Here is an 11,492-nt window from a genome sequence, read left to right as displayed (position 1 = left end):
CAAAATTGGAAACTGAACAAATAAACCTGCCAGCTAGCATCTATTGCCATCACAGTACCACTGTATGAGTCTGGGGATATGCCAGATCCAGCATGGAAATTTTGATAGGACAACCACAGAACCAAAGACCAAGAGAAAGTTTTTTTTAAATAAAACAATGTAGCTAAGATCAGAAAGAAAGAAGAAAATTTGGAGTTGGGGGGAGAAATTTTATAGACAGTTTCTCAGAAAGAGTAATGTTTTTCAAATAAACAAAGAACTCTGTAACCTACATAAGAATATGAATCATCACCAATTGATAAGTAGTTAAAGGATATAAACAGGTGGTTTTTAGATAAAGAAATCAAAATAATTTAGAGTCATATGAAAAAATGCTCTAAATCATTATTGATTAGAGAAATGCAAATGAGATATCATTTTATAGCTACTAGATTGGCTAAAATGTTTGAAGGGGAAAGCAATAAATATTGGAGGGTTTGTGGAAAAATTGGGATACTAATTCATTGTTGGTGAAATTGTGAATTGAACCAACCATTTTGGAGAGCAATTTGGAATTATACCCAAAGAGTTATTGAACTGCCTATATCATTTGATTCAATAATACCACTACTGTCTATTTCCAAAGCTGATTAGGAAAAAAAGGAAAACTTATATGTTCTAAAATATTTATAGCAGTTCCTTTGTGGTGGCAAAGAACTGGAAATTGCAGGGATGTCCATAAATTGGGGAATGGCTGAACAAGTTGTGGTACATGATTTTGGTGGAATATTACTGTGCTATAAGAATTGATAAGCTCAATATTCTTGGAAAAATATGGATAGACTTGTATGAAATAATGAAGAATGAAATGAACAAGACCAAGAGAATGCTGTATTTAATAACAACAATATTGTTTTAAGAATAACTGAATAAATCAGATGAAGACACTGTCTACATCCAGAGAAAGAACTGATAGATGTATAAAACAATTTTACGGTGTGTGTGTGTGTGTGTGTGTGTGTGTGTGTGTGTGTGTGTACATACCTATTTATTTCTAATGGTGACCATCTCTAGGGTAGGGGGAGGGAAAAAGGAAAAGAAAAATTTACACGATAATTTGAAAGGTAGATTATCGGTTTTATGTACAATCTTTTTTTTGTTGTTGTTGTACTCTGTTTTGGAAATGCTTGTTTTACTTCATAAATTAAAAATATAACAAAGAAAATTTTAAAAAGAAAGAAACAAAAGGCAATAAAGTAGGGAGTTATATTGAAAAAGATGCTAATCCAGGCTTTGATCTTTATTGCTACTATGAGTCAAATGGACAAAGTTGGCCTAGTAGTAGATAAGGTTTGACTGTCTATTGAAAACAAGTCACATATTACTATAAGTTAGGAGGGGGATTAAATAGGTTCTTGTAGGAAGAGAAAAGAATCTTCTTGATTACTTTTGGTAATCCTTGGACATCCTTGCATTTTTTCCCTTTATACAAATAAAAATTTAATTTCTGATATTAGTCTTTTCGGTGCTTAAAATGAGCCTGATGTTGAAATTCTCTGAATTCCTCTGGGTGAGAGCATCAGGAAATACTTAAATGACTTCATGTTGCTTTTAGGATAAAATTCTTTGTCATTTAAAGTCCTTCACAATCTAGTTACAATTTATCCTTCTGGACAGATTACATATTGCTCTCTAATGCTCTAGTCAGACTGACCTACCTACTTATGTTTCTGCTTCCATGACCATCCATCACCTTCTTGATGACTCTGAACAAACATTCCCCGTGTCAAACAATTCTCTCTTTCTTTACCTTTTGGAACCCCTTGAAGGTCCAGTTCAAAACCCACCTCCTACAAGAAGGCTTTCTTGTTGCTCCTAGTTGTTAGCTCTGTCAATTACTTTGTATTTATTTTTATATAGTTTGTATTTCTTTTTATGTACATGTTTCCCTCCAATAGGTTATTAATTTGAGGACAAGAACTTCCCCCCTCCCCCTTTGTATCCCTAGCATTTACTGACACGCTTTAAGGTTTGAGTAAATATTTATTAAAATGAATGATTCAAAACCAAGACCTCCTACAGAAGCACAGAGAGAGAAGAAGAAATATCTGAGGCTGTAGGTATGGATTATGAAAGACCACAAAGAAAAGCTGATATCAGTGCTGAGCCATGAAAGAAATTAAGAATTGAGAGTTGAAGATAAGGAGGGAGTTATTGTGGACAACTTGTTAAGGTCCAAAGGCAGGATGTTGCATGTTGTGTTAGACTATTCTTAGCAGTCCAGTTTGATTGCAATGTGAAGTTCTTAAAGAGGAATATTGGAAAATAAAGCTTTAAAGATAGACTGAAGTAGAATGAGGGAGGGAGTCACTATAATTGCCAGGCTGAGAAGTTGGTATTTTCTTCTTTTTTTTTTTTTTAGGTTTTTTTGCAAGGCAAATGGGGTTAAGTGGCTTGCCCAAGGCCACACAGCTAGGTAATTATTAAGTGTCTGAGATCAGATTTGAACTCAGGTCCTCCTGACTCCAGGGCCGGTGCTTTATCCACTGTGCCACCTAGCCGCCCCAGTATTTTATTCTGGAAATAAAAGGAGATCAAAGAAGATTTTTGAAGAGGGATGTGATATGGTTAGGTCAGTGATTTCATTGGTTGGATCTTGTCCTTTGTTATCTAAGAAGACAAAAATGACATTGCAATGTTAGAGATAAGTTACAATATACCTGACTGGGATTGATCTGCCCAATATGAGCTCAGATTGCTCTTCTACAGTCTGGGCACAATCCATGTGAACACCTCGGGTGGGTACTTTAAACTTGCACTTCTTATGTTTTCTTTAACCTGTTTCAATTTTGTGCACAGGAACCTCTCTGATGAGGGCAAGCCTTGCTGGGTGGTCCTGTACCAGTGTCTCCTATGTTGCACAATCATTCCAAAGTTCTTATGAAAGATCTTCATAGTGTTCCTGTATCATTTTTCCTGACCTGTGTGAGTTTTCCATAAAAAAGTTCTTTTGGCAAATTATGTTTGGCATTCAAACAACATGCTATGCAATTGGAGTTGCACTCTTCGTAGTTACATTTGAATACTTGTCAGTTTGGCTTGAGAAAGGACCTCAGAGTCTGGTATTTTATCCTGCCAGGTGATCTTCAGAATCTTCTTAAGACAATTTAAATATATGTGGTACTACTAGACTATCCACTTTTCACAGGCATACACATGACAAGATTATTTTGGCAGCTGGGTGATTGGAGAGGGCAGAGACTGGAGGCAGGGAGAACAATTAATATGTGAATATTCTTTCAGAGAAAGTTGATAATGTACTGACCCTTATGATAGTGACTTTGATAGGGAATGGATGTGAAAGATAGAATTGATCAGGCTTGGTAACTAAATGGATATATGGGAGAAGGAAAAGTGAAGGAAGACTCCAAGGTTAAATACTTGAATGACTGGAAGAAAGGATGGTTTCCTCAACAGAACTAGGGTTAAATGGATGAGGTAATTTCTTGAGGTTGCTTCCCATCATCTGATTCTTTGAAGAATTTATAAATATCAATGAGAGCTTATAAGTATGCACTAAAAATGTTACTTTCCCGAAACATGAATATAATACATGAAAAAACACTCAAATAGTAATTCCTCCTAGGTGAATTTGATGGGGAAAAACAAACAACTGAAGAGAAAGCAAGACTATGATTTGCGTCTAAACTGACTGACAATACACCTGCTCTATCTGGAAAGAGACAAACCTAGAAAATTGAATGCAGCCATCATTCAGGGAAACCTGAATTCTGCCCAGATTGTCACACTCAGGTTTTCCTGTGCATTTCTGCTGACTGGAATGCCTTCACTATGAGCTCATGTCTTTTCAGAAAAAAAATCCCACTAAATCCCTTCATTCAGTCAAAGAGGTATAAATAAGGGGCATTTTGCAGCTCAATGCTATGCAGCCCAGGGAACAACATCACTCTCCCTAAAGTGCTTGTGTTGTCTTCTCAACTCTCCACCTTGTTACCAGCAGGAAGAAACATGGACATAACTATCCAGCACCCCTGGTTCAAACGTGCTCTTGGATCCTTATATCCAAGCCGCTTGTTTGACCAGTTTTTTGGAGAAGGTCTTTTTGAATATGACCTCCTGCCTTTCCTCTCCTCCACCATCAGCCCTTACTACAGGCAGTCACTCTTCAGAACTGTGTTGGAATCAGGCATTTCTGAGGTAAGAATTTTTTTTTTTTCCCACAGCAGCTACTCTTTCCCTTTTTCAGTTTTCTTATAGCCAGTCAGAGGTCATGATGACCCAGAGACTTTATGTAGGAGGAAAATATGGCTTGATAATGTGTCTGCTCCAGTAGCTTACACTATATTTAGACTGATGTCCTCAGGCTCTGTTATTCTTGTTGCACATAAGCAGGTGCACTGACCAGCCTTATTCCCCTCTCCCAAATTCCCCTCTGAATTCTCAGATTGATAGATGTCTCCGCTTGGTCAAGCCAAAACAGAACTGGTGCTTGCTACTTAGCATTGTTTACCTCTAGCTGCATGATTTCCCCTCTAATGGCGAAATAGTGCAGCAGCAGAACTGTGCAGTCTACTCCATGTCCCTGGGAAGGGGGGAGCTGAAGATAAATCCAAACTGAGCACGACCGTTCTCTTTTCCTCCCATCAGCTCATGACCCATGTGTGGTTTGAAATGCACAAACCACATGCTGGAAACCCCAAGAACAACCCTACCAAGGCAAGTTGTTGGCAAATGCAAGTTGTTTGTGTTCAGCTGCTTCCCCGGTTGTCTGCTCTGGGCTGTGAAAGCCAGGCTGGGGGTGGGTGCTTCCTTGTATCCTGCAAACCAGTTGATCTAGGGTTTCCTCTCTGGCAAATCCCTATTGAGTTAGTAGAATTATCCAGTGCCTGCACTAAAAAAAATGCACCAAAAGTAATCCTACAAAAATCTAGAAGACTGACAAGAGGGCTAATTGAATAAAGGATGTATAAAAATAGCTGATATTTATAGAGCATTTGAAAGATGGCAAGGTGCTGATACATGTTATTACTTCATTTGATCCTCACAAAAATCCTGTGAAGTAAGTTCTTTAAAGACTAGTAGCCTTTCATAAATGAGAAGAATGATGCTCAGAGAAGGTAAATGACTTTTCCATGGTCACTCAGCTAAAGTGTCAAAAATATGACTTGAACCCAGGCCTTTTTGACTCTAATCTCTAATTGTGCAACCCATTATGCCACAATGATTCTGTTAGTATTAGAGTGATATGTAAATGCTCAAAAGAAAGATGTGCTATGTGAAAATATGCCACAGCAATAATTAGATTCACCTATCACTTGAAACAGAAAGATTCTTGAGTATTAAAATGAATCAAGAATACAGTTATTTAACACTCTTGACAAGATAGCGATGGTAATACTGTAGAGATATGCAAAGAAACTGCAGAGTGGAGACAATTATGCCACTTAGACAAAATAAACAAACCAATTAAAAACTTATTATTAAGAAAATAGTAATTCTTTTTGGAACTTAAAGATTTGAGTTTGTCTATGAAGACCAGATTCACCAAATAACTACATGCATCTCATTTTGCTTTTGGTCTCTTACTCTACAACCCCTATCTTAAAAATGGATCTATTCTAATTCCTTTAGCTTTCTACAATCCATCTCAGGGAACATGGAAGAGAATTGTTCCCTGTCCACTAACATGTTTTGTGGATGGTTGGTAAATCTATATATGACATTTTAATTTCAGGTGAGATCTGACCGAGATAAATTTGTTATCTTCCTGGATGTAAAACACTTCTCACCTGAAGACTTGACTGTGAAGGTGTTGGATGACTTTGTGGAAATTCATGGGAAGCATAGTGAAAGGCAGGTAAGACAAAAGTCATTAGTATCTGTCATTAGTAAACCATTTGTGGTTTGTCATTATCTTTTTGAAATCCTTTAGTTGAATTAAGAAAGAGGAAAAGTTGAGTTAGAAAAAATAGGATAGTGAATGAATTATTTAAATTAAACAAAGTTCTTCTGAGGGTCACATTACATCATCAAAAATCTCTTAGAAGATAAAACAAAACTATGTAAATGATTATCAACTGGGCAGTCTGACAGATCACCAACCTACAAGTGTCAGTATTGTTCAAATATGTTTCCATTGCAAATGGAGGTTAAAGCACTTTGCAGAAACTTTCCAGTTTTATATCTTGGTTGCTCCAACAGCCTATTTGACTGCCAGGAAAATATTTCAATACATAAAGGACCTGTGATTTCCTCATGTGGGAACTTCTACCTGAAGGCAGATAAAAACCTAATCATAATTTATAGTCTTAGAAAGGTGCCTGAGATTCATGAAGATTGTGATGTGACTGGGTCATACATGAGTTGATGGGTCTCCAAGTCTTATGCCCTATCTGTTATATCAAAGGTGTCTCTTTTTCCAAGAGAATGATTTAATTAAATGAGCTAAGATTTGTGCTATTATTTTTGTCTTTGCATTCTCAGAGTCTAGAACATTTCCTTTCTTAATAAATAGATGATTAATAAATGTTTGAATTGTGCAGAATTACCTTTAAGGCTCATGATTGAAAGACCATGAGCAAATATTGAGATTCATTATTTTTTTTTAACAAGGCAATGGAGTTAAGTGACTTGCCCAAGGTCACACAGGTAGGTTAATTATTAAATATCTGAGACTGGATTTGAACTCAGGGACTCCTGACTCCAGGACTGGTGCTCTATCCACTGTGCCACCTAGCTGCCCCCAAGATTCTTTATTAATATTAGTATCCCAAAGTGTGTCAACTGTATGACATGTGATTTATTCTTAAATTAAATTTAAACAGGAATACCGTAGAATTGTTCAGCTATATCTTGAACTTTCACAATCAAACACTGAACTGTGTTTTGATCCAGGGAAAACTAAATCAAGTATGCTATCTAAAGCAGACACAGGATATCTGATTTTTCACATGGCAGAATGTCTAGCAAAAATGAGAAGGACAAATAACTTTGGTCTTAGATTTGGAAATTTTTCACACGTGATGTGCCAAATTGAAGTAAGACTGTATAGTATTTAAATGATTTCATTTAATTGAAATGTAATTGAATGTCAATAGAAGTCTTAATATCCTTCTCAAAGTTATAGTTTTTTTTCTGAAATATGAAGAACTTGAAAAATTCCCTAACTTCATTACCTGAAAAAATCATGCCATCTTAAGTCTTATTTCTGCTATCTTTCTGTATTCCTAGGACATTTTAATTTAATTTAATTCCTTGGATAACTTTAATTTCATCTAGTCAATGAGACATTTCTCCATCTTATTTAATTGACATCTTCAGCTTGTAGAAAAGATGTAATTGTATCTTCAAAATTAGAAACCATTCAAGAGACTTGAAACTAATTTCACTTAGGTGGGACTTTTCATTCCCATGTTACATTATTGCTATAAGTTCTAACCATCTGTGTGTATTTATGTGTGTATTCATATATATATATATATATATATATATATATTATTGAATCATTTCAGTTTTATCTGACTTATTGTGGCTCCATTTAGGATTTTTCTGGTCAAAAGTACTGAAGGAGCTTGCCATTTCTTTTGCTAGTTATACTAGTTATACAGATGAGGAAACTAAGGCAAACAGTATTAAGTGATTTGCCCAGGGTCAAACAACTACTAAGTGTTTGAGGAAGAGGAGTCTTCCTGATTCCAAATCCAGTGCTGTATTCATCAGACAACTTAGCTGCCCCATATTTGTGTATTAATTTTTAATGAAGCATTTTTTAAGTTCAAGAATTAAATTGATATAATTAGAAGAACCAAAATCGTGGTCATAAAAATGACTATATTAAAAAAGACCTAAGAAAACTACTGTAAAGATTCCATTTTTATGGAATTTCTTGCTTTGAAATAGAGATGTTACCAGCCAGTAACTACTTCCAACAGAGTTTTAAAGAGAGAAACTAAATCTCCTAATATAATCTATGGCCCTAAACCCCAAGTTTTGAGTTTGCTAGAACAGGATCCAATATTGAATTCTAAAAAGTCATCTCTCTGTCTCACTTTTTTTCCCTCTCAAAATATTTCTCTGGCAAATATTGAAATATAGCTTGTTTCTAGGTCTGTGGGTAAAACTTTTTCAAGACCTTTTCCAAGCTCTTAATATAACAACAAACCTTGTCTAGAGCAGGGGCAGGTAATTGTCTTACCTGTGATTGGTATAAGACCCATGAAATCATTTGATCTGATAAATCTAAGAGCTTTTTAGGGTGAATTAATTGAACATTTGACCAAATATAGCAGACTAATTTTTAAGTTTTTGGTCCTTGGCAAAAAAAAAAAGTTTCCCCACCCCTACCTGGTCTAGAGAGTAATCTTTTAACTCTACAAAAATTTAGAAAACCCATAATCACAGTATTCTATAAACAATTGAAATTCTATCCACATTTCTGGTGACTGTGATCTTCCCCAACCTTCTAACAATACCCCTGGTGTACCTATAAAGGTCTCCAGGGACATAGCATCATAATAAATTGTTTGGTTCAGTGATATCAAACTCAAATAGAAACAGATACCCATATCCTGCAAATTGACATAATACCACAAATTAACATTCTCAATAATATTTTATACTTTTATTTTGTTTAACATTTCTCAATTACATTATAATCTGACTGTGGTGGACATTCAAGAGTTTTTATGGGTCAGGTCATGACTCTTTTGATTGAATCATACTTGGAAGGGAAATTTGAGGTTGCTAAACTTGCAACAATCTCTTCTATTCCATATCCTAATGAGTTCCATTTTCACTTCAGGAATACACCTAATGGTTCTACTTTAAGCACATAGTAGGAAAATGTCCTTAGTACAGGAAGAGGAACAATTTTTTTTTTATTTTTGCAAGGCAGTGGGGTTAAGTGACTTGCCCAAGGTCACATAGGTAATTACTAAGTGTCTGAGTTCACATTAGAATTCAGGTCCTCCTGACTCCGGGGTTGGTGCTCTATCCACTGCACCACCTAGCTGCCCCAAGAGGAACAAATTTGAGCTTAGTAGAGAGGAAACCCTTTTTCCTTTGACCCTGAATTTTTTCCAGATCATTTTTAGTTGTAGAAGGCAACATCTACATCTTTTGCTCCCCCATTTTGTGACTCAGTCCCTTGAGAATCCTTCAGCTATAGGATCACACTCACAATTTTTTTTTTTGCTCAAATGGCTGTCAGTATCCAACCATACTCTCTTCTCTTTAGAATTCTAGATTTAAAACTTTTTGTAGGAAATATCCATTTCTCTATTCAGGAGTCTAGAATTAGAGATTTTTGTGTTATTCCTTCAAAAGGTTGAAGTTCAGGTACTCCCCCCCAATGGAGGCATAGGGTTCCCCTCTCAATCTGATATCTCTGGGGCTAAGGTTACATTTTTCATGTACAGGTGCATAAATCCAGGGTCCAGATTTCACCACTGTCCCTCAAAGACTTCTTTTCAGGCTTTCTGGATAAGAGTGGATGTCATTACATTATGCTTCTGCCCCCAAGGCTACCATTAATAGCTCTCCATTAAGGGAGACTGGTGTGTATTTCTAGATTACACTTCTCCCAAATTTTATTCTAGTTCTGCTGCTCTCTAATCTATCTCAATTGTGCTTTAGAAATTGGATCCTCACAACAACCCTGGAGGAAGTTGTTATGATTATTTTACAGTCAAAGAAGCTGAGACAGAAGTCAAGTGACTTGCCAAGTGCCAGGCAACTAGGAAATGTCTGAGGTCAAATTTAAATTCAGTTCTTGACTCTAGGCTTAGTGCTTAACTTAATCAATTTATTTCAATCAATGAGACTTAAGAAGAGGCCCTAATCTTCAATGAGGTGTAGTTATTTTCCAATTCTTTCAATGATGCTGTCTTCAGGGGAAAATACAAAGTCCTACAGAAAAGTGTAGTACCTTGTAAATTCATCATCTTTATTCCCTGAACAAATGACTATAATAATTTTTTGTTTGGGATGTGTGAGTTCTCTCCTCATTAGAGAATTGTAGTAGTTTTATGTCTACTTCACATATGCAGTGTATGTGTTACATATAGCCATCAAACTAATTACATAAAATCATTATAGATTGAGAATTCTTAGGCATGAAATTCCAATAGTGATAGGAAACAATGGATGGTTCTCTGCCTTTGAATAATCATTCTTTCCTACCTTTGCCTTCTACCAGGATGACCATGGTTATATTTCCCGTGAATTCCATCGTCGATACCGCCTGCCTTCCAATGTGGACCAGGCCTCCATTTCCTGCTCTCTCTCTGCTGATGGCATGCTGACCTTCTCAGGTCCCAAGAGTCACGCTAATATGGATTCAAGCCACAGTGATAGATCCATCCCTGTGTCTCGGGAGGAGAAGCCCACCTTGGCTCCCTCATCCTAGGCTGAGGCAATGTGAGTCACATGGGCTGCTCCTATCTACAGATTTACTCACAAAGTCATTGCTTAGATACCAGGGGAAAAATGTAGAAAAGTCAGGGTTGTTTCTTTTCCTCTGCTCTATCCCCTCTTTTTTTGTTGTTATTTTCATTTTCTTAGATGGGATGAAGGTCTGAGAAAGTCTGAGACATTGGGCCTTGAGGCCTAAAAACCCAAAGAGCTGTGATGTTAGTGATAACTTAAGATCTAAATGTTAAAAACCCAAATCCCATCACCTGGCTGGTTTGCCAAAATAGCCATTGTCCTATACTTTTTTTTAAATATCTTCAAGTGATTGAGAATGTTCCTGGTGTTAACCTCCAATAAACTAAATGAAGAAGAATCAACAACTGAGCTGAACAATGTGAAGAAAAATTGAACTAGAAATAGTGGGGAGTAATATTACCTCCAAGTAATTCAAAGGTTCCTTATATATATATATATATATATATATATATATATATATATATATATATGTATGACACAATATGCAGGTCACAGCTATATTTTAAGACAGGTGTATCCCTAGAGTAAAGATGTTAGTTTCTGTTAGCAATGCTTCATTTGACAGCAAGAAATTGGTGTTACACAGCTTTGGAGATTCTGTGAGAGAGTTACATCATAACATAAAGGCTTAAAATTCCCACTGGGATCTCACAAGGCTGTATGTCTCAGACTATCTTTCTCAAAATCTTAAAATTTCTAACATAGATTCACCACAATGTAAGAAAACCATCATTGGCCATCAATAAAGTAAATGTGACATGAGCAAATCATGACTTTGTGTCAAGTTTCTTTCTTTTCTTGGAGGTTGGAATGGAAAAGATGAATATGTTGACCTGGTTAGGAAAAAAAAAGACTCAAAAGTAAAATTTGGGAAGAAAGAATTGGAATTCTTCCCCTTCTTTGCTAAGATGATAGTTCTATTGTTCTACAATGATAAGACTACCATCTAGAGTATTGTATTCCATTTGGGACTGGGAATTTTGAGCATAACATTGACAAGTTGGAGAGTATGTAAAAAAAGGTGAGCAAGATAGCATAAGGATTCA

At 36.1% G+C, this 11,492-nt stretch overlaps 1 protein-coding gene across 2 annotated transcripts; it reads left to right on the top strand.

The window, feature by feature from the left end:
* The first annotated feature begins 3,904 nt into the window (after positions 1-3,904).
* Positions 3,905-10,827, top strand: CRYAA (crystallin alpha A). 2 transcript variants are annotated; one of them, XM_074232094.1, is made up of 4 exons: positions 3,905-4,197; positions 4,648-4,737; positions 5,735-5,857; positions 10,196-10,827. In XM_074232094.1, exons 1-4 carry the CDS (start codon positions 3,919-3,921, stop codon positions 10,403-10,405), a joined length of 702 nt encoding a protein of 233 aa, XP_074088195.1. In that variant the 5' UTR covers positions 3,905-3,918; the 3' UTR covers positions 10,406-10,827. The 2 variants fall into 2 exon arrangements, with proteins under 2 accessions (XP_074088195.1, XP_074088193.1); XM_074232092.1 differs by lacking the exon at positions 4,648-4,737.
* Positions 10,828-11,492: the final 665 nt, after the last annotated feature.

Source organism: Macrotis lagotis, chromosome 1 (assembly GCF_037893015.1).
Source record: "Macrotis lagotis isolate mMagLag1 chromosome 1, bilby.v1.9.chrom.fasta, whole genome shotgun sequence".
In the NCBI taxonomy this organism is placed as follows: Eukaryota; Metazoa; Chordata; class Mammalia; order Peramelemorphia; family Peramelidae; genus Macrotis; species Macrotis lagotis.
The sequence above is the reverse complement of the archived record's forward strand: the minus strand, read 5'-3'. Positions and strand labels throughout refer to the sequence as shown.

Coding starts and splice junctions, on each gene's coding strand:
- CRYAA (XM_074232094.1), top strand. CDS start 3,919: ATGCTATGCAGCCCAGGGAACAACATCACTCTCCCTAAAGTGCTTGTG. Junction 4,738..5,734: donor CAAGTTGTTGGCAAATGCAA/GTTGTTTGTGTT, acceptor TTTTAATTTCAG/GTGAGATCTGACCGAGATAA. Junction 5,858..10,195: donor GGAAGCATAGTGAAAGGCAG/GTAAGACAAAAG, acceptor GCCTTCTACCAG/GATGACCATGGTTATATTTC.